The 23,775-nt window shown below is 45.3% G+C and overlaps 1 protein-coding gene and 1 non-coding gene across 2 annotated transcripts in view; both read right to left on the reverse strand.

Moving 5' to 3' along the window:
- The window catches only part of MYL3 (myosin light chain 3), a 37,653-nt gene that overhangs the window by 7,066 nt on the left and 6,812 nt on the right, over window positions 1-23,775 (reverse strand). The window contains exons 2-4 of the mRNA XM_013943637.2: window positions 7,568-7,595; window positions 2,065-2,214; window positions 712-885 (exon numbers count right to left, since the gene is read on the reverse strand). Coding sequence (XP_013799091.1) covers window positions 712-885; window positions 2,065-2,214; window positions 7,568-7,595 — 352 coding nt within the window. The remainder of the gene's footprint in view (window positions 1-711; window positions 886-2,064; window positions 2,215-7,567; window positions 7,596-23,775) is intronic.
- On the reverse strand, window positions 14,129-14,292 carry LOC136991461 (U1 spliceosomal RNA). Its single transcript, XR_010883618.1, has one exon. It is a non-coding gene; the product is annotated as a U1 spliceosomal RNA (small nuclear RNA).

The raw sequence follows: 23,775 nt of genomic DNA on the forward strand, positions 1-23,775 counted from the left end.
AACCCATCACTGGAATCCTCTGGTCTAAATCAAATCTCATTTTTTATAACAGTAGGCAAACACTAGTAGAAAGGCTGATCTTGAGAAATGCTTACTGGATTCAGATGACAAGATGTCAGTGCCTTATGATCCAAATTGGAAACCTGTCATTCAGTTACAGCCAAAATTTTTGTCCAGCATTCATGCTGTTGTCATCACTCCCTGTGAAACACTGAGATTCGCAGGTCAGAATTTGAGAGGAGGGAAAAATATTGATTCCTCCTTTAAAAAAAAAGTTTATCCATTTCAGAGAGACTTCTGTTAAACAAATGACTATTAGAAAAGTGCTTCATCTTAAAACTTTGCTTGAAGATTCAGAAAAATTGAAGATAAACACTGAAGAAATAGATGGATTTTCCACTGTTTGGATAATATTCTGGTCATAGAAATATAATATTTACTAGAGAAATGAAACGCTAGAACTAGGACAGAAGAAAGGAAGGAAAAAAAGGGGGGAAGGAAGAAAAGACAAACATTGTTTCAGCTATAAATCAGTGATCTTTAGCATCATTATTAAAGAACTTTTTCTGTCCTGATTACCAAGAATAAAATGATGACTGAAATCTTGCCCAGTCATTCTCTCCATAAAGGTGTTTTACATAACCCAGCATGCTACACACTGTATGGGAAAGATTTCACCAGTGACATCGCATGAGGAAAGGTTTTCCTTACCCAGCGTAGCCAAAACGTGGCGGAGCTCAGCCCCCATCACAGTTCCATTTCCCTCCTTGTCAAACACGCGCAGACCCTCCACAAAGTCCTCGTAGGTGCCTGTGTCTTTCGTCTTGGAAATATGCTGGAGCATGGGCAGGAAGGTCTCAAAGTCGAGCATCTTGGAGTTCATTTCTGCAAAGACACAGATTGAAATAAAAGTTTTGGTGAATTCTGGGAGAGCTGAGAACTAACCATGGGACATTCAGAGTGGATTGGTGGTGAGGGTTAGGAGAACCTTGGCAAAAATTGCCTGCTAAAGGGAATGAGTAGAGCATAGGAATATCTTAAGTACAGATGGAGGAACAGCCAGCCAGAGGGGGATCAAGAGCTCTGGGAAAGAGAGAGAAGTACGTTTTTGAACAGATTGATCTGTACCTGTCTTGTATCTGACACATGCAAATGTCAAGGAAAGTAAATTCTGTTAGAGTCCCAAGGCTGCTTGATGCAATGCAAAAAGATGAAACTAAGCAGAAGACAGAGAATAAGAGGAGCTCATTGTTGGTATGAAATCAGCTTTTATTTGCAGCCTTGTAATGCAGAGATCTTAAAAAACAAACTGGGAGAGGAACTTCAGAGTGATTAGGGGCATGTCCTTACCCTGGCAGGACTGGGGCTGCGTATCCCATTTCCCTAACTTTTTACTTTTCAAAGCAGGATCATAGGGCACGATGACTCCTTCTTGGCTACTTATCCCATCTGCCACTGTTTCATTACCATATCCTGAAATTCCACAGTTGCTGAATGAGAGCCTAGTTCTCAGTTCCCATTAGCGTAAATGGAAATAAGGGCAAGAGAAGTCATCTAGGAAATTCCTGAGTATAGATATGGTCTAGAAAAGCTTTTCCTTGTTCTGAACAGATACCCTGAGTATGGCGAACTTTTAAGGGAGACCCCCACTGCAATCATTACAGACCCTCTGATATGCATTTTTGTAGTGCAAGCTGTGTCCTCAGGTTCAGTCTATCCCTCTGTTTCTGTGGATGTCTTCAAAAAATCTGAGTCTTTACTAAACACAAGTGAATGCCTGTCATCAAAACAATTTTAAAAGGTAAGAAATTGTCACTGTAAAATACACTGAAACACAGGGCCATTAAATGAATTCAGTCTCCTAAATTTGAGTCAATTATACTGACTGAAGAGAAGCTTTTCCCTCAGTTGCAGTTCTGCCGGAAATTTGCAGGGGGCTGTTCCATACCCTCAGTCACTTCACAGTAAATCTTTCCATCAGAAAACAGAGACCTTATCTGCTTGGCCTGACCATTAATTCTTGGAGTGCTGTTTTTCAAAACAAACACAGAGGAGGTCACCAACCTTCTGGTTTGGGTCTGCCAAGCACCTTCATGACCTCAGCTTGGGTTGGATTCTGCCCCAAAGCTCTCAAGACATCTCCGCATTGTGCATATGTGATTTTCATCTCAGATTTTGGAGTTCGGTCAAAGAGTGAGAACGCTTCCTTAAATTCTGGAAGACAATAAGAGAGAAAAGAAAAGAAAGAAATGTATACCATGATCCCTCAGATAAAGTCAAAGCAAGCTGAGTCCTTCCCTCTAATTAACTCAGCCTGACCCTTTTATTTTGCAGTTTGGGAACAAGTCTGATGAGCTTTGTTGTTGTTGTTATCTGTAATGTTTGTATTCCTCCTCCCCTGCATTTTCCGGTTCAACCAAGGAGTGGAATCAGAGGGGTCAAATGCTCTTCTTGTGGTATTTCCGGCTCAGCTTGCATCAGGACATACAGAAAACTTCATCCAAATGGTTGGCCTTGAGAGCTTTCCAGCTCAGCAAGAGCACTCATGATGGCATAGAATTCAATAGCAGTTCTGCTCGTTAGCTAACTGGATATCCTATCGATCGCTTAACATTTAGAGAGCACTGACACAATCCACTGAGACAAAGGAGCATTTCCATTATCAGGTAATGAGATAAGCCATGATCATCTACTGGAACGATCACACAACAAACAGTCTATTGGTGGGGGAGGGTGAAGGTGTGTAGAAAGACTTTTAATTAAACAATCGTCATAATTAACAGTTTCCAGGAGGAGATCTAGAAGGATCCTCTAAAAATTTTTTTTTTCCTAACACCAGATCAAATTGCATCTGGAGAAGTCAGGTTGGGTTTGCCAACAGCTACTGATGCCTGACCAGATCTCATGCATGGATATGCAACAATTCCCTCAAATGGTTTCACATCTGCCTGATTTCCCTTCTGCTACCAAGCAGAGTTCTTCCCCTTGCAAGACAGACAGCTCTTCTCCACCACATCCTTGTGAACGTAGCCTCATGTTTTCTCTTTACCAGAGAGGTGAGGGTGAGCCCCCCACAAGTGCTAGTAGCAATATTTTGACAAGAGTATTCCCATGGGAGTGGGTCCCTCATTTCTATGCTTTACTTCTACCACCGTTTAATGGGGTCAGCGTAGAAATTTTTTTACCAGGGCTCACTCTCCATGCCGGGGTTATAGACACACCACAGAGACAGAGGAGTATCTCAGGGTACAAGTAACAGTAATATGCAGTTACCTTTGCTGAACACATTGCATGAGGCAGAGTTTGGACTTGATCACAGATATCCCTTTGGCTTTAAAGCTGTGAATCCCTGAATCAGCCCCTTGTCCTGCTGTTACTCTTCTGCTGTATGTGATTCTCTCCTACCCACCAGACACGGCAAGGCTATCTTTCTTCCCTAGATCCTGATCTATTCATTCATTTAGCCATTCATTCCGCATTCCATATTTTCTCCACCTTTTCCTTCTCAATACCTTCTCCTCCCCTTTATTCTCATTCCCCCTTTTTTTTTTTTCTTTCTTCTCCTTGGCATATTTCCCTCTCTCCTTCCTTCTTCCAGTATTGCTCTCTTTGCCTCGCCTCCTCCTTTCTCTCTCCCTTTTCATCTTTGTCATCATCTTTACCTTCCTTACTCATTTCCTTCCTCATCCAACATTTTCAATTCACTTTCTCATTATGGGCTAATTAACGCTTTCATTGTTTTCTTCTCTGCATTGTATCTTCTTTCGGTCTCTCTTGCTTTCTCTCCCTGACTGCTTCTCTCTCCTTGCCTCCTTCGTGGCCAGCTGGAGCCCACGTACCATCTCCAGCAGAGGGCAATAGCGGATTTCCATGGGCTCCTTGCAGACAGGAGGAGTGGGCAAGAGCCCCACACCAGGCTGTCCTCTGCTCCACTCCTTTTTTAGGAGTATCAGCATCCCAGGTGGAGGGGAAATCCACCTACCTCCCCGAGCTACACCATCACCTGCCCCCTATGTACCCCCTGAGACCAGCTGCCTGAACACCCTTCACGCCATCTCCTAAGGGCTCGCAGTTCATCATAGACACTGATAGCTTACATTTCCCTCTTTTTTTTTTCTTTTTTTAAATTTAGATTTAACCATCTCTCACCAGAGCATTGGTCTGTGGGTTTGGAAGCTCCATTTTGTCAATATGCAGAAGCAGTCTATTTTTTATTCCTTTTTCTTTTTTTCTTTTTTTTTTTCTTTTTGACATTTGATGGTTTAATGCAAGTTTCCACCAAAGCAATGAAACCAACGTGGCTATGGTCTCCTTTGCCTTCTGTTAGCCGTTAAAGCACTGGCAGAAGCAGTGTATATTTTCATATGACTAATTGCTACCTATCTTCCCATCTTGAACAGCTCATGTTCTTCTCCTTTTTTCAGCTATGGAGCAGGGGAGAGAAGGGCCAGAAATCCAGTTTCATAAATATACATTGCCACCACCAAAGAATTTCACTCGCGGTCAAGGCAGGAGAACATGAAAAGATGGGTGTGTAGCACATGGCTTCACCCACAGACCATTCTTTCCCCTCTGAGATTAACATTTTGGGGGTTGGCATTACACTGCCTCCAGGCAGGGAAGTGAGTCTGGTATAGCAAAGTCTTTTCCTTAGCAAGGGATATCTGACACGCAGGATGGAGTTAATATTGACCTAATTTCAGCACACTAACAGGGAAGCATCTAGTCTCAGTGAGACAGCTAGGTCCCCTTCTGGTCAATGGTGAGAGAGAGAAAGAGAGGTGATTATTATACATTAGAGGTCTGGTTTATTTTTCTTCTGCATACAAAAGGTATGGCAGGTGACCTTGACCTTGTTATGACTTTCAGAGTTTGACAAGCCTAACAGTACAACACATATCTGAAAAAGAACCCAGAAAACAACAGGTTCAGATGAAACCCACAAGCGAGACCTGACAATCTTGGAAGTTTGTGAGAGAGAGGACAGAATGAGAAGGAGAAAATCTAAAAGACATATTAATCCAGAGCTCCTGTGAGTCCCAGCTCTCACATTGTGCCAATGGCCAGTAAAGCAGTTCTAAATTATGGCAAGTGGTGCTGGGTCTCTAACCAATATTTTTAATGCAAAGTAAAATAGTCTCAAGCACTGGACCACTGATCATCCACATTTTTATACTGGCAGCATTGTTGAACTGGCAAGGTTTTAACCCATGCACATGACTATAGAGGACAGCCTGAGCAAGTGACAATCCCAGGGACAACCCTAGACCATAAAGTAGGCATAATACTACTCCTGGTTTGTCTAAGCTCTACCTAAAAGTATCTATCTATCTATCTATCTATCTATCTACTATCTGTCTGGCTGTATGTCCATCTATCTATCTACTCATCTAAGAACCTTAGAACCTTCTAAAGATCAGGTGAAGAAAAAGAGAGCACAAAAGGACCAGAAGAGCCAAGGAAAGATATCAAGGAACTGAAAGAAGGGCAACGTTTTTCTGCTCAGTCCCCACTAGGCACTCCTTCCAAATCGTGGTAGAACTGATGAACCAGCCACAGGATGAACCTTGCATGGGTTTAGTGTCTTGCTGCAATGCTGGTTCACAGGATAACTTTCTGTTATCTTGCTGTGGCTAACATGGAAGTCTCAGAGTATTTCTCACACACATGATGTTATCTGTTTGCTGCCCCATTGCTTTTTCTTTGATATTTCAGGGAGATTCTGTTCCACAAGTCTGGTATTACCAGCTCTGCTCCTAGTATACAGCGAGTACAGCTGGAAGAGGGCTGGTGTAAAGAAGGAAGATACAACTTGCTGCTTTTAGAGATGGTCTACACTGTCTATAGCTCTGCTACTCTATAGGGCAGTCCTGAGGTTGGTCTGAATTGGCCATTTCCTAGCCATGTCTGGCTGATGGTCAGGTAAGCACCCACCATGCTCTGAATAGGCCTTCTTTTTTCCATTCTCTGATTTCCTCCCTAGAGCTAGCTGGGGTTGGGAGGGAGAGAGAAACAAGGCATAGAAACTAGACGGGCCCTATCTAATCCCCAAGGCATTAGGTGTTGGTAGATCCAGTTGCCCTGTGTTGCTGGAACGGTTCAAAGGTTTGTGGCTCAAAAATGGGCCTTTCCTATGGTTCTCCCATGGCTTTGGGACTGGCAAGGAGTAGATTCCCGGAAATAAGCAGTTGTCTCAAATCATGAGTCACCTTTTCACCTTGTTGTTAGAAGACAAAAACTAAAGCCTTGCAGTGGGTCTTGAACCAGTCACCAGGTTGGGCGGTCTGTGATTTTTTTTCATCTGTTCTGGTTAACCCATTTTCTGATACCAACTTTGATAGGCTCTGCCAAGCTCTGCCAAGCTTTTAAAGACCAAAGTAAAATTATGCCAGATGTTCAACCCCATCTATCAATTATCCTTAAAGTAAAAAGCAGCCTGCCAATTGAGAAAAAAGGGGACAGCTGCAGTGGGTAGTGTTCCCAGGACAACATGCATGAGGTTTCAGTATCAGTTTCATGGGCTGGGACAAAGGGTTCAGAAACTGAAGCTGATGTTTTTGTTTGAAATAAAATAAAAAAAAATTACTGTCATTATTTGCTGGTTCCTGGAGAGCTGTCACAAAACTGCAACAGATTAAATTCCAATTGAATACAGGGAAAAAGTTCTCAAAGACCGGGCTGGGAGACTTTCTGTTTGTATTTTATTGGTAAGCTTTTTTAGAGAAAGAAGATATGTTTGTACTGAGGGTTTTTATGTGTTTTTGTTTTTCTGTCATTGTCAGAATGGACCTGGTGTTGCCTGTAATGAAATACATACACTCTACATGGGTTTAATCTCCATGCTGCATGACTTTTCCCTTGACTAACTCAGTAGCATTCGAAGCAGGGATGAGGCAGGAGAGTGACTGATCCTGGTTTAATCAGAGTAAATGAAAGTCCTCCTCATCCTCCAGAAGATTATTTGCAGGGTCAGGGCAGAGGTGAGAGAGCTCAGGAACTATGTGCCTCAAGCACCACTGTGCCAACCCGGTTTGGGGATGATTTAAGGAAGAGATCTATATTCCACTTTCTTCTGTACAACTACCTTCTTTGCTGTGACCTGAACTTTTGGACTTTATATCTGTCCATGTGGGTAAAGCAAAGAATCCTCCTGCTCTAGCAAAAACTACCAGAGTCTACTTCTTGCTTAGGACTCATGAGATATATACTATCAGCTGTTGCTAACACAGAAAGACAGGTGATCACATTCGTATCCCAGGCCCTGACTGGCCTTTTATGAGTGCTTCGTAACATCACTTCTTCCTCTGTTTTCCTTCCCTAGTTAGGCAATAAAGGCAAGGACAGAAGCTCTCTGAATATGTATGGTTCTTCACTGATTTAAGATCTCAGAAGGGGTCCAGAGATGTTAGGGACACTCATAAAAGTGGACAGCATAGCAAGACTATGAATTAAAGTACAACCTCCTGAAAAGAGCACTAAGTGTCACACCAGTGTCCACTCCAACACTTGCCAGCACCTCCCCATGATGGCATTTACTCTGCAGGGAAGAGAAACAGATCTTCCTCACCTTCAATCTGATCAGGGGTGAATTCAACCTAGAAAAGAAAAATAATAACAGCCAGATAAAACCAGAAAACTGAAAAAAATAAAAGTTCTAGGTTAGTCTCTGTGTTATGGTTCTGGGTGCTCGTGATGTCCATGGAAGAGACTACAGTGGCTCATAAACCCAAGAAAATTATTTTATGGAGCCTGTAGATGCCTCTTCTTTCCTCCTCCACCTTCCCTTTTCAACTAGCCCCACCTTTAGGACCTCTGCCCCCACCACAAGGCTGCAGATGCCCTTTGCCCATCCTTCTGCTGCCCCTACATCCCTGCTGTATTCTTTCCCCTATCCCAAGTTCATCCTATGCTGCTGATGCCCTTCCCTGAGATGATTATGGCAGCACCATGGTAAATCCTAGGTTGCTTAGCTGAAAGGGGATTATCTGAAGACAGATTGAGATCTACTTTCCACAGTCTTTTCCAGCACAAGAACTAGGAGGTATCAAGCAAGGGTAGCAGGACTCAGGCTCAAAGCAAAGTGAGGGATGTGGTTCTTCACTCTTACAGCTGAATTGTGGAACTCCCCATCACAGGATACCGTTGATGCTCTCAGTCTACACGTGTGCAAAGGGAGATGGAACCACTTCTTGCAAGGGAAGTTCATTGAGGTTTACTAAATATACAGAAATACTTAGCTCAGGAGGTCCTTGATCAAGGTTTAGGAGAGTGTTTTGGGGCATTCTTGCCATGTTATTGTACCCTTCCCAAGGGTACTTGTACCCTTCCCAACAGGGAGGTTGGTGACCTAAGATCCACGTTTTGCTCCACTCACACCAATAAATATCACCTTTTTTGCCCTTAGTGAGGGAGTCAGCCATACCTGTTACTCAGAGAATACCAACAATGTAGATGTCTCTACTGACAGGGACATTCCTGTAGCACAGGAAGATTTGCAGATCACCATTAGAGTGAATGCATTAATAAAGAGAAAACATATCTTAGTATGCACAGACGTGCAAATACACATATGCAAGCTACAATAGGTATAGACTTAGCAATGCACGAGCACACACCCTTGGAAGCATTCTGCTATGGGCACATACAACCCTCTTCCCCGCAACATATGCACAGCCCCACATATTTTGGGTCAAACTTCCTTATGAACCTGACCATCTCTCATTGCTTCCTTAATACTATATTTTGCTCCTTGGTAGTAAAGCAGCCAAAGGCTTACAGTGGAGCAAAGGCATCGTGAGAACCACAAAAGCGAACTCTCCCCTTCTTCGTTTCAAGGTGAAATACAACAGGACATAGTCCTTCATCATCTAGTCAGGATCTCCACACTATTAAATAACTGAGCTGTTATCTAACCCCAAAAGCAGTCTAGACCCTCTGTAGACAACTCCCTCAACTCTGCAGCCAGGACAGCTGTGAGGTGTGAGGATATTACAATTCCAGGTCCTTCCTTCCACCCAGACCTTGGTGGACAGCTCCCAGCTGGCCTCCTGCCTCAAAATACCTGAGCAGCACCAGGAGCTCTAGCATTCATAGGACACACGCCTATGGGGCAGATACAGACAGACCAAAATTCACTCTACCTATGCTTTTAGATGCTATGTTGCAAACCAGCTCCTGGCAGGTATTAGCAGTGTATCTTGTTGGTCACAGCACATGGCTCCAGAATAAGTATCCTGCAAATTCACTGCAAGGTCTTTCTCTTCCCAGTGTAGATACTCCCTGAAGAATTTGCACCTCTCCGCCACCTATCCCTCAAGAAAATACCATCTTCTAGCCCAATGTTGATTGTGTGCATGTTTTAGAGCATTTTTAGAGCAATGATAATCATTACTATTAGCATTTCCACTTTTTAGACAAGACAATTAAGTCATGGGAAGAGAAAAACACTCACCAGCAGAAAATTAAAGGACTCATCCAATGCTCTTTTCACTGGCCTCTGTTATGCTTGATACAATGTCATTGTCTTTACATTGCCTGCTCTGATAGGAAACTCCTTCCAGGCAACTCTAATTATCTGTCATTATTGGTGGCTGAGAATGTCCCTGAGGGAAGGTGATTCCCAGACCCCCACTTGCAGGGTATCCTGCATCAACTTCTGAAATAACCAGTGCTAGCCAGTCTTGAAGACAATTTCTTTGGTGCAGAGGGGTTTCCCGGCTTAGGCTGCCTTGGCAGAAAATGCCAAAACACCAGCTTATTCGTTTATGTACTTCATTTAAGCACTGAAGTGTCCCTAATCCATCAGACCAAACATTCATCTCCACATGCTTCCTCCCAGTCCCCTGCCTATCTCTCCTTACCACAGTGTTTCTGAGCATACAAGGTATCTTGCTAAGGTGCCTGTAGGCATCTGTATCCCCAAAAGAAGTTTCCCAGGAACTTCAGGCATCTTCCGGTGTAGGAGAAGGAGGAATCAGAAAACATCTGGTGCACTCAGAAGAGAGGATTCAACACTAATTCTGCAAGTGTTGAAAACCGGGCCTCTGTATTTCTGTCTGACCTGTTCAATCCTTATGTGAACTAGGTCATTCAGGGGTTTACCACTTTGTTGCAATTCTCAGTTATAATTTATCTTGAAAGATATCCAATCAATAAAAGAGTTGCTAACCAAGCAGCCAACAGGTTTTGGAAGGAAGCATTTAGGGAATGCAAGCAAGGAGCCCTGAAAGAATATTAATGCTCTTCCCCTTTCTAACATGCTGAGGGATCCAAACACATCCCTGTCATGAAGATTATAATCATATAGATTGGGTCCTATCCCAAATCCACATACCTCAGATTAATTCCCTTCAAGGAACACATTTTTACAGGTGCACTGTCAGCATACAGCCTTATGCCCAGTGTGTCTAATTATATCAAGCTTTGAGGGCTTTACTTAAGCCAATTGCATATGGAGTTTATTTAGTCTTCGATAGGCAGACTGGATGAAATAAGACCAGAGCTGCTGGCAGTTTGTGTTTAAACCACTATGATGAATTGTTCTTGGGAAAGGATTCATCTCAGCTACGCCTATACGCAGACATCTAGATGTGCCAGCTGCTCCACGTTCCCTTTATATCAGCAGAGGGGAGTGGGCACTTCTAGGGCACGATTTAACTTGTTTAAGGCCTGTACTTGAGGAGGAGATGAATTATGGCCTCATCTTCATTGAGTGGCTCAATTAACTAACTCTACACTGACAAAAAAAGCAGCTTGGGTGACCAGCGCAGATGTGGATGTCCTTTTCTAATGGTGAATTCCACCCAGAAAGCCTGAGTTAGCCCTTTGGCAGATGGCAGGCCAGGAGAAGCTGGGCCAGGGCAAAATAGGACGACTGCAAATTCCCACGGCCAGATTAAAGGGGAGGCTTGAACTGAAAGGCTGAGCGTGCCTCACCTCTAATCATGGCCCTACAAAACACCACCCAGTAGTGGAGGACTCTGCATGACAGCTGGCAAGGTGGTGACAGACGGTTTGACCAGACCTACCGCCCAGGCACGGCTTCCTCTCAGGAAAGCAGCACAGATGTGTGGGCGGCAGCTGCTGCTATTTTCTCCCCTCTCCACACATACCACCATGGAGCTGTAGGGAAAGGCAAGTCATCATTTACTCGGCCACAAGGTATCATTGAAGGCGGGTGGAACGAACTCTGCCTCCGGACTATATTTAGATTAAAGACGGTTGGGGTTTTGCTTCCCTTCCCCTCTCCCTCAGAACATCATGGAGCACATAAGACCAAAGCCATCTCTGAGAGACAAGAGCAAGGGTGCAGCTGCCCAGGAGGACAGCAGGGCAACCACCCCAGGGACCCCAAGCAGAGGCTATAAATATGGGGACAGGCTGTGACAAGCTGTAGGCAAAGGAGTCCCTGCCTCTGGGGTCTGGGGTCCATGCCAGAAGCATTACACCAGCAGACTGTTGATGGCTTGCATCTGTCTACCACAGGCACTGAGCACAGAGACATTATAGCCATAAACTGTGGCCCCATACCCAGACCTTCTGCTTCTCCTCTGCAATCAGCATCCAAGGGAGTAAAAGCCTCCAAAGGCAGCTCCAAAGCCCAGGTCTGCTCCTGCCCCTGGGCACATACCCCTGGCACACCAGCAGCATCCACACTTCAGTGAGCTCAGTCAACAGAGCAGCCCTCATTGCCCGAAGCTGGAGGGTGCAAAACTTACAGTATTAAAGTAAATTTCCTTTCCCAGATACAGTTTTGCATTCTCCAGCTCCTTGGAAGTAAACGAGGATGATTTCCCTTAGGGTTTTGTTTGTTCATTTGTTTTTAATATACTGACGCTTCAGAAGAGTTCAGTTTTCCCCTGGCATTTTTTCTGTTGGCCACTGAGATTTTAAGGCAAGGGCATTCTTGCGAAAGCCACATGCTTAGAGCACCAAGGCTCACGGTGGCTGTATTTGCTACAAACCCATATGAGAGACAGAGCTGCCGACTGCTAAACCTGCCTTTGACTCTGACTTGCCTCCTTTTGCTTGTCCCGATGTGCTGGTTGTGCTATATGTCCCTTGCAGACACTAGGCATCTGAGTAAAATACTTTCCATAGCGAATGGGAAGTGTTATGCCAGCTTCCCTGCTCTTTTAGCAATCTTGGCTTCAGGGGATTATCACCTGGCCAGCCAGTGGCATCAGCTGTGGCTCTAATGCTACTGTTCCCTTGCCTAAACCGTGGCATTATGCTGGTTTCATCCAAGAAAGACCTGGAGAGGTGCACCCCTTGGAGCTGTTACGTCGTTCACAGCTTCTTATCTCAGGGAATTTTTGTTTTTTATAAACCCATAATATCTCAGTCAAGCACATAACACTGTGCATGATAACACAGTCATAACTTAGTCTGAAAGAAGTCCTATTAATAAAACTGTTGCTAACCAGCAACCAGGAGGTTATGTGGGGGGAAGCATTTAGAAAATGCTAGCAAGGAACCCCCCCACAGAATAGAAACAATATTCTTCTTTTTTTTCATAATACTCTATGGAATCCTAATACAAACAGCAAGATTTTTACTCAGCCATGGCAGGGCTAGTTTTGGAGGAGAAGGGTTTTCTTCAGAGACCGATTTAGGAAGCAGAAATGCAGCAGATGGAAAGAGGCCCAGAAGGCCATCAAGATCAGTATCACTGTGTTGAGACAACATTTGTCTTCCACAAGCTTTTTTCCCCCCAAACAAAGACCTTTTTAAACCTATTAATACACAGTGTTCCGTCTCCCATCACTTTCTGCGCAAAACAACTGTGATACATGTAAACTCCTCCACTGCCCATGGGCACACAGCCAAGTCCCATTCACCTCCATCACCTCACTATTGTCTGATAGTCACTCCTGACTTCCCAGGCCTTCTGTCTTCTGAAACTCTTTTGGTACATCTACCTTTTATTCCCAGCGTTGTCCTAGAGACATTCTGGTTATTTCTAGTTCAGCTCGTGATCTGATGGTAGGAAGGCACTGTACAGCATACAGACACTTGACTAGGACATGGGCTGTGACCCATGACACTACATGTTGCACCACCTGGACTTCATGAGGAACAGCTAAAATATACTGACATTGTGGAGGACAGAAACCCAGACATAAGACTCTGCAGATACCTTGTGTTTTCAGTTTCCTGGTTGGTCCCCAGTGTTTTCAGGAGACACTCAATTACTTCAGGTTGACCTGAAATGACAGGGTTTTTTTTGGAATGGCAGAAAATATATTGTTTTGGGGGAATTAAACAGAGCACTGAACTGTTGACCTTTTTGCAATATTTAACTACACCAATAATGAAGGTGAAGTTAAGATAGAAATGAGCCATTATTTTCAGCTGAACCACAGAATCACAGAATCACAGAATCACAGAATGGTTGAGGTTGGAAGGGACCTCTGCAGATCATCTAAGCCCAACCCCCCTGCTCAAGCAGGGTCACCTAGAGCACGTTGCACAGGATCGCATCCAGGCGGGTTTGGAATATCTCCAGAGAAGGAGACTCCACAACCTCTCTGGGCAACCTGGTCCAGTGCTCTGTCACCCTTACAGTGAAGAAGTTTTTCCTCATGTTCACACAGAACTTCCTGTGTTTCAGTTTGTGCCCGTTGCCTCGCGTCCTCTCGCTTGGCACCACTGAAAAGAGTCTGGTCCCATCCTCTTGACACCCTCCCTTTAGATACTTGTACACATTAATAAGATCTCCTCTCAGCCTTCTCTTCTCCAGGCTGAACAGGCCCAGCTCTCTCAGCCTTTCCTCATAAGAGAGATGCTCCAGTCCCCTAATCATCTTTGTGGCCCTTCGCTGGACTTGCTCCAGTAGTGCCACATCCCTCTTGTCCTGGGGAGCCCAGAACTGGACCCAGCACTCCAGATGGGGCCTCACCAGGGCTGAGTAGAGGGGGAGAATCACCTCCCTCGACCTGCTGGCAACACTCTTCCTGATGCACCCCAGGATACCATTGGCCTTCTTGGCCACAAGGGCACATTGCTGGCTCTTGGTCACCTTGGTGTCCACCAGCACTCCCAGGTCCTTCTCCGCAGAGCTGCTTTCCAGCAGGTCAACCCCCAACCTGTACTGGTGCGTGGGGTTATTCCTCCCTAAAAAAACTTACAGGGGAGAGCGCAAATGCAGTCCCCCACTACCACAAATTATGCAGTCAAGTTTCCCACATTTCGGGAAATCGCAGGGGTCAGCACACCCATAGTGCAAGGGGTGAGCCTCGCCCTGGGAAAACCACCTGCCTGATCATGGTGTCTCCCCTGCCAGGTAAGAACCAGTGAAGCTTTTCATTCAAAAAATAAGGCTGTGTTTCAAGATGGGGAAACCGAGGCAAAGTCTTAGTCAAGGTTATGCAGATAATGTCGCTACACAGGGAAATATGAAAACACTTTTTCATCAACCTGCACTCTTATCAGGCAGAAGCTGGTCACTCTGAGTCTTTCTTTTATTTGGGCTTCCTAAGGCCTGAAAAAATACAGCAGGACATCACCATTTCTTATATTATAACTTCAGAAGACTTTATGGACTGCAGGTCCCTACTTTAGCCTGGAATAAGGCTGGACCGGGTCTGCCATGTTGTGGCTTTTCATTCACCTGCTCCCTCAAGAACTGGATGTAAAAGCCTTGTGTGAGAACCTGTGTCTGGTCCGGGCTTAGGAAGAATTGGTTTGGGTCTCAGAGTCACCCCATGGGGTGTCACATCCCAGGTGGTCACAAAGCTGTAGAGTGGGAAAACTGGGGTAGGTGCATAGTGGTAAAGGTGATAGGTGAAAGACTATGGAGAATCAGACTGAGGAGAGATGGATCTGAGGAACCCACAAGGTTTCTTCCCCAAGGAAGGGGTTGCAACACAACCCTCAACTTCAATATCTCAGAGTAAATCTGCTCAGCCATAGTGCAGTCCTCTAAATGCCTGCTCGGCTGGGAACCACAGCCTGATAAATCTTCAGGGTGTGGGTTCAGAGCAGCATGGTCTTCAGAGCAGCTTCACAGTTGGCGCCGATGCTCTGTGCCCTCAACCTGAGCCAGAGAGGTGGATGACAGTCCCCTCGGCAGGACTTTGCATCCCCTTGCTTCTTTCTTTCTTGTAAATACCTTCTAGGGTTGAAGGAGCAGTGTGGTTTTAAATAGTGGTGTTTTCCCAGCTCTGGCAGGGCTACAGTTTATAAATTGATAGCTCCCTTTCTTGGATGGGGAATGTGTTGCCATAATTTTCCAGAGCACAAGGGGAAATTCCGCGGCCTCAGCAAGAGAATGACACAGCCGCTCTGGAGAACTGAGATGGTTTGCCGCAACAGCCAGCACCAGAAATATAAAACACTTCGTAGACTGACCGTTCTCCCTGTAGCAACATGGTTTCGGATTCTCCAATCATTTTTTGATGGTTGGCTTCCCACTTTCTCTGCAGCCCCCACTTTCACCAGCCTCACCAGCAGATGTTTGTTCAGATGTTCGCAGCCATTGAAGAAATCATAAAATTTAAAAAGTACCCTCTGTAAAAACCTGGACGGGAGCCTGGGGTTTAGGGAGGTCAGACATTGCCTGTGCTGTCTGCCTGAAGCAGACAAATGTCAGCTCCTGGGTTGGGTCTCTGAAGGGGACAAGAAGAACCCCAAGGGTGCAGCTTGGGGACCTCATGACAGCTCTTCCTGGGGGCTTATGGGGTCTCACACCTCCTGCTGCCTGGATGCTAACCAGGAAAAAGGCCCCAGGTCTCAATCCAACATGCATAGGGACAGGAAGACTCTTTGCTATCCTTAAGTCAGCAGTAGAGTTGTGCCCCTTGGGGTCAGGTCATCCTAAGACAGAAGATCTCAAACAGGGCAGGGAAAATTAGTCACCAGACAAAATATTTGCTGAATATGATATGCTGGAAAGTGCACAAGGAAAAGTGAAACACTTTTGTAACGTGGTAAACAGCTTTAGTGAGAAAAAAATGGAGGCACTAGTACTATTAGTTATTATTATTGTTATTACTCGTTATATTGACACAAAAGCCTTTCCCATTGGCTTTCCAAAATCAGATGTTTTCTCTTGTAAATACTGGTGGTTTTTCCATTTTTTTTAATTGAAACATTTTTACATTGAAGTGGTATTTTTCATGTAAAATCGACTTAAAGAATCCCACTCCCTCTACATTAGATCACTCCGAAGCATACAAAAACAATTCTTTTCAGACTGAACAAAACCATTCCGAGTTGCCAAAAAAGAATTTTTGTGGGCTTTTCTGTGTCACTGAAACCTCATCCTGAAAATTCAAGCTGATTTCTTCTAATTTTTTAATTCCCCCACCAAGCCTAAAAACAACTACCCTTTGCTGAACTAATTTTGGTCTCGAATGACACAGTTGTGTAACTCCTCCAGGTCGCTGAGTGACATGCCGGTCATGCTAGTAGCGAATGAGACCGTGGGAGGTTCTTGGTTGGCCGGTGTGAAATGAGCTTGACAGGTCTCGGGCAAGATGCAGTAGAAAGGTCCCTGCAACACAAAATCTCCTGGAGCCACCGGAGTGGGTTTTGGATGTGGGAGCTGAAATTCTTGCTCTTATTCAATGAGGTCCCACGCACAAAAAAGCTTCGGTGTCTTGCACAGAAAATTTTAAGCTAACGTGAGATATGCACCAGCACAGCCGCACGCTGCAGCCAGACTGATGCTACAGCTCACACAGCAACATGATGCAGACAGCTCTGACAAAGCTTTATTTTTTCACCACCTGCATTGCAGCCATCACCATCCCCAATGTGGGGCTGGCACCAGGATGGAGCAACCTTCCCAGGGACGGGATAACACCTCCCTCCGGTCCGTGCACTTGCAGCTCCTGGTAGCACCACCAGTCACAGCTGCGTGATTTAAAACGTCACACCACTCACCCTGCAACTGCCTTGGGAAAAAAAAAGGGGGGGAATTAGGCTGCCTCTTCCGAAGAGTCACTGCGATAACGCGCCGGCAGCTGGGAGAGCTCTGCTTTTGTTTCGCAGAGCTGGCAGGCTGAGCACGCATGCCTCTCCCAAAATAATCACGCTGTAACTCAGCCCCGGTTTCGAACGGGTCAAACTGATCCCCATAGCAAATCCACGAGCGTAAACTCCTCTGCCACTGGGATCCGCTTGGCATCTTCCAGTGGGGGTTGTTTTCTTTTTGCTTTTAATTATTTTCCAAAGCAGGACATTATTCGCTGTGAGCTGAGAAATCCTCTGTTCTGATCTCGCTGTGCAACCACAGCCGTGCTGGATGCTCCTACCCATCCCCGAATCACCCAGGAGCTCACATGTGAAAAGCTTAGCTCCAGCTGGAGGGTCAGTCAGGACAGTGGAAACTTCAAATCCTGACCTTTTATCAAAATTTCGAATATTTGATTGAAGAAAGAAAAAGGAAAAAAAAAAAAAGCTTCCCTTTCTTGGCCACCACCAGGAGCTTTTGCTCTCAATTCACTAGAGTCTGCTGGAGGTCTTTTGTTTGATTCACCCTATGAAGTTTATTTATTTATGTAAAAAGAAGCCAAATCTGAGGTTTCCTAAGAACACAATTGGAATTGATGTTTCAGAGTTTTGTTTTGGGTTTATTTGATCCACTTAAAGCGGTGTCGAGGTCCAAAATCGGGTGACATTAACAAGCGCTCTGACCCACGACTGTTTTCTCAGGCCGCGTTTTCAACGGAGCCTGCAAGGGGACACTGAAAAACAAGTTTCACTCGGGAGCAAAGGCGAGGAGCCCAGGATTCGGGCACATCCCGCAGCCTCAGCACCGAGCGCCCTTTCGGACTCATTACAGCTATTTCCCAGCTATCGTCTCCCATATACGATGATGCTGGAGGCAGACTCAAAACAGCGTTTATGAAGTGTGGTCACCGAGCAGCATGACATTCGATAACATTTCATCTCTAGAGGGGGGTGAGGGGTTGCATTTGTTTGGGTTTTTTTGAACCAGTAAATCAAAGAGAACATTTTTACCCCCTGCCAGTCTGCAACTGTTACCTATCAGTCAGCACTAACCACAAACGCTGAAAAGTCTGAGCTGTTTTCCTTGCAAATATTTTATCGCCTTTTTTTTTTGCAAGCATTCAGCATTTATTCTCAGGCTGAGCTGGGTTCCCTCTAAGCCTTATTTCATTTCACTCTTCCCCAGTGCTGTTTTGCTAAGGCCAGGCGGGTCGCAAAGCGGCTTGTTTTTGCAAGGTTGCTCCTCGGAGCAGCCTCCTTGCCGAGCCGCGGCTGCCCGGTGGCCGCGATGTTCCGCCGCTTCCCAGAAAATACGGTCAGTGGATTGTCACCGCTGCTATTCTGGGCTCCGGCTGCGTAAGCGTGCTGGAGCTGACCGGCTTTTGCAGGCTGGAGGCTGTGTTGGCTCCAGATGGGTCAAGGGCTGGATTTCATGCTCCTTCCCCAGGCCAGGGCTGGCTGCGGTGTTTGGCCGCACAGACCCTGCTGGGGGGCTGGAGAGGGGGCACGGGTCCCCGGTCTGCCGTTTGGGCATCTCTCCGAAGGGCCATGTGTGTTATATAAATGCCTGGTGCATATATAGAAGAGGATGAGCTGCATGTGGGCACGTATGGGTGAAGACGTTGACACATCCACATGTATGCTTATGCATATCTGCATATTCGCTTATATGAACATATGCAGATACAGACAGGTATGCATGCACATACATGCATTTTATTTATATATATGTGTGTATACACACAAGCACAGACACTATATATATGTACGTATGCAAAATATACATCAGCACAAGCCACACATTCACAACCATACATACACACCAAGGCAGGCAGAGAAGCCAGAAGCGAGAGGTCATCATTCATAAAGGACCAGTGCAAATCTTCGCTAATCTATTTAACTCTAGAGGCTCAGATCTCCCCCTGGCAAACTTTGATTCAGTTGCCTGTAGAGAAATACACCCAGATTGGGCAGATCTGCCTGTGCTGGGCCTGCTGGACACAGGCAGATCATGCAGCTGAAGGCAGCTGTGCTGATCAACAGCTGCTAAGAATCAGTCCCTAATTTTTAGCATTCACAAAAAAAAGCATCCCAAACTCTCCTGAGCCCTGATCCCGGCGGCAACTACTCTGAGCTCTGGCCAGGATTCGGGGACCCAACCAGCTCCTCAACAGGAGCCGGGCTGCGAGCTGGCCGCATACCCTGCACATAGCATAATGCTTTCTGTTTAAATTTAGTCAAGTGCCTCTTCTGCCTGTCTGCTTTTTTAGGATTCAGATTGCAGATAGGAGAGAGAAGGGAGGGAATGATGCCATATAAGATGCATGCATACAACGAGACGTGAAATTAAACTCAAGAAGGAAATTGGCTTAGGAGGAGGAAAAAAAGAATCTGGGGATTATATTGGCATTGCCTCTCTACTAATATTACTCCCATTTCCTTTCCCATATTTCTTTCCACATCTTTACACTGGCTGGCATATGATAATATATATAAATTTATATATATAGAAAAATAATTTATATATATAAAATATAAATACTGTTAGGAAATATGCTTTGACATTGCTTTGTTGTTGCTGGATTTAATAATACCTGAGCTCTAACCAGTCGTTTTGCCGCTTGGAAACCTTACAACAAAGTCTGAGCAAACAGCTGAGTCTCTGGGCTGAGCAAGGAGAGAGGATGGAGGTGGCGGAGCTCAATATTTGTCTAAAAGCAGAAAGCTCTGTAGCGTAAAACCACTCAGAACCAGCGCAGCTTTAGGAAGACGTAGGGATTCACGGGGATGCAAAATATTGGTCCCCATTGGGCTTGCACAGGAAAGTCGAAGGATTCCTTCATTTGGGAGTCCAAACTTCAGCCATCTGCATCTGAGGGTACTTGCCTGGGTGCCTTATGTAGGCAATGCAAGGTCAGCGGGTATCTCCAGCAACATACTGCCCTTGGCCAGCATCACCCCTCAAAAGGATGAGGGCACCAGGGTACCTCTGCCCAAATGCTAACATCTTTACCAAGGTTCTGTTTCTGCTAAGAATCTCCCCATCCCTGTTCCTCCTATGTCTACTTTTGACTTTTTTCTCCTTCTTCCAAGTTAAGATTTGACTAGTTTATGAGCAAAATAAATAATCTGTCTCTACAGTCCAGCTTTCCAGCAACTTGGGAAAAGTTAGCACTTTGGCCAGGGCCTTCTGCATGCTCTAAGCTGTGCATTTAATTTAAATTTAATAGTTATTGCACATTACACAAATGGTGATTAAAACCACATTGATCGAGGTTTAGCAGCTATGTGAGAAATGCAGATCTTACAGAGCTGCTCCATATCCAGAGTGTGCTTTTAATAACTTGCTGCTCATCAACGGACAGATTGGAAAGAGGAAAAGGAACTGAGAGCAAAAGGCCAGACAGGGAAGCACAGTCAGTTGGAAAGATCATAAGGCTGTGGGTTCAGGTGGTTTTCACTTTATTTTCCACCTCTGGCACACACACCCATAACATGAGACCTGCACATTGATATGCTTCTTAGTTCCCATCCATAAATCAAAGCAGACCTACCTTGCGCACAGTGGTATACATGCCAACAAGCCCATCCAGACCAACATTCACACCATTTGTTGGAGGAGCAGCCAAACGCACTGGCCGAAATCTCAGAAGATAAATTTCTGTGGTGGGATGTATTGCCATAAGGGCTTTCTAGGTTAGGACCTGCAGCAGACACACTTGAAAAGCCCAGAAACTGCCCAAACAGGACATGCTTGTCATGCTCTCATCTCCTCTTTTTTAAAACCTACCGAGTTCATTCTGCAGCAAAGCAGAAACAACCTCTCATGTCCTGATTTATCCGAGACAATGACTGAGAAGAGAAAATGAACCAGGATAATAACAAGTGCTTCAAAATCAGCCTGCTGAGGGCAGTGCAAATCCTCTGGAACCAAGTCCTTGGTTTGCAAAATTTTGAAGGCGAGTGGCCCTCTCCGTGCTTTACACCGATGTGAAAAGCCAGCTGGGAAATAACACATAGACAAGAGCCCTATAAATGTGAGGAGAGACAGATGAAGATGTGATAAATGCAGGTGTACAAGAGGAAATATGGAGGGAGATGAAAGCCAGGTTTGCAGAAAAACTCGCTTTAGATGATTTCAAGTAACTCGGTAAAGCTAGGCTGCCCTTGGCCAAGGTCTACTCAGTGCTGTAACTCAGACTGAGTTATTCTAAGTAGAAAAGAGCATAGAAAACTTGACTTGTTTTCATCTCTACACCCCTCTGACCAGGGCGAGTGGTTTTTAGGTTTGCTTTTGGGCTACTCTGCCCCATGGATTTCAGACACCGCAGGAGAGGGGTTTTTTGCCGGTGCATAATGAAGACTTGGGAGAGGAAAATGCCCAGAAAAAATGAGTTTAAGAAAGAAAAAAAAATCTTACTATTATGTATTTTAGGGGTGTATTGAACAACTTCAAACTTTTGAGTGGGAAAAATTGCCCAAATTGAAAAAATTTCAACCACTAAAAGTTTCTGGGTCTTTTTTATGCAAGAAGGAAAGAATCCTCCAAAATTAATAGCTGCTTCAGATTAAAAAAAAAAAATTAAACATGCAACTAAGTAAAAAAGCTGAAGCTGGTAGGTTTCGGGGTTTTTTAATCTTTTTCAGATTTTTTTTTCCCCAAAACAAAACCCTTAGCAAAATCTGTGCACATTTGCAAAACACTCTAGTGTCACCAAATGCACTTCTCAAATCTCCCCCAAAGAAGTATTTTTATGAGAAATGTCACCCAGCTCTAAGAACACGAGAGAGATATGAAGATAGCCAGATTTTCTTTGGCCCAGAAAATTCATCTGGAAAGCTCCTCTGATCTCCAGCGCTGTTTGGTTTTGGCCCCAAGAACGAGCAGTGTACACCACAAAGAAACCCTTTTGCTGTATTTTGATGAGTTTGCCTAATGTGTTACTATTTCTTCAAGGTTTCAGCTCGAGGTAGCATTTTGCTAGGAAGCGGAGAGGCAGCCAGTGAGGAGCAGCCCCCGAGTACAGTCTGAATAGCCAGGAGGGACGAACAGTGATAACCATCCTCCAGTTCCCTAGAGGGGAACTGAGGCATAAATCAGACGACCAAATCACAATTGCCTGCAGGAAAACCAGAAGTTGAACCAAGTCTCTCTCCTTAAGACAACCTTCTCCCTCAGCGTTTGGGTCTTGCAGTCCCTTCCCTCATCCAACCTGACCCTGTTTCTCTTGTTTCCCCATCCCTGTCTTTCCAAACCCATCAAGGCGCAGCTCTGGACCTTGGGCCTCTCCCAGAGGATGCTCCTCAGCCCTGGGGGCTGCCAGCATCCTGCATCCCCTCTCAAATGAAAAGCTTCACCGGGTCAAGGCCACACATTGTTTCCTAAAGCTGAAATACCCTTTACCCTTCCAGGCACCGATTCATTTCTGTGGAGCGAGCTGCCAAATTCATGTCAACCTGGGCCAGCTGCTCTGGAGAGAGGAAAAGGAGAAGGAAAGGTGCTTTCTCCGCTATTAAAAGCTGTCCCACAATGGCCAGCTTGGCAGGGAATGTGCTGTACTTCTGGAGTGACGTGGACCGCGATAAATAAAGGAGAGAATAAAAGTGCAGAGCTGTCTTTAGAAGTGTGTTATGGCAGCTTGGCATTTTAATTATGCTTATCGCTGGGGTCCATCCAGAAGCACCGGAGCAAATTGCTAATGGGGTATTCGGAGCATGACCAGCGCCTGGATTTTATATGCAATACAGCCTATCTCAGGCACTGACTTCTGAGAAAAGACCTGCCTTAACTGAAGACAACAGCCTCATAGCTGGGGAGGTTTCTGAGAGGCTGACAGCCTTGGCAGATTCCTCTGGCCGTGGTTCTCCTCCCCATGCACACATGTGCGTGTGCGATGTGTGTAACATCGCACCTTCATCCCTCCCATTGCATATAGGGAGCAAGGCAGGGTGGGAGAAAGCAATGCCATTTACAGAAGGAAAGCGCAATGCGGTGGAGGTGAGACAGACCTCGGTGGACACAAATTTTGAGGGGGATTCTTCCAGGAGGGCCTGGCACTGGTGGGGCGATTCCCTTCCAGCTCCCAGCCCAAGCAATCACTGTCCACCATGGCCTGAAGTCCCCAGATCAGATCATTCCTAAGAAGGGGAGTCAGGTCTCCCACAGCTTCATGGGGACCAGGGGTGGAGAGGTTGTGGGGCTTTCTTCCAAACATGGTAGAGATAGTTCAGATCCAGGATCTTGAGGGTCTGTTCTTCTCCATAGGCAGCCGCAGCCAGGATTTTGGAATAACTCCATCATTTGTGTTAGAGCATTAGCAGGGCCTTGGGCAGAACAGCTAACATTCAGCTAATATCTATACCATGGAAAAGCCCCCAAACTAGCAGAAATCCAAGTTGGTAGAACTATACACCATAGTACAACCCGCGCAGTTTTACTGGCTTGGATCCAGGGACTGTCCAGCTCTTGTGCTCATTAGTAAAGCACTGACAATTATTTGCAGTTCTTGTTGGTCAGGGCGCAAAAATGAGCTGGCAAGGCTCTTGAACTGCATCCAGATCATGGCTTAAATGTCTGTACACCTCAGTGCACCCTCTTCTCTACTGCCACTTTATTTTATGTAGCTTAAGCGCTTGTCTTAGGTGAGGAATGAATAAACTTCTAAAAGCACCTTTTTCCTCTTCAGTGACACTAATGGGAGCCTAAACAAAATAGCTCAGCCTCAAATATCTAACTTGAAGATAACTGAAATATGACAGCTGAACCTCACTTTTCTTTTTCTTTCTTATCAGGCCTGAAATCCTTTTCCCTAACCAAAA

This window comes from Apteryx mantelli, chromosome 2 (assembly GCF_036417845.1).
Source record: "Apteryx mantelli isolate bAptMan1 chromosome 2, bAptMan1.hap1, whole genome shotgun sequence".
Lineage (NCBI taxonomy): Eukaryota > Metazoa > Chordata > Aves > Apterygiformes > Apterygidae > Apteryx > Apteryx mantelli.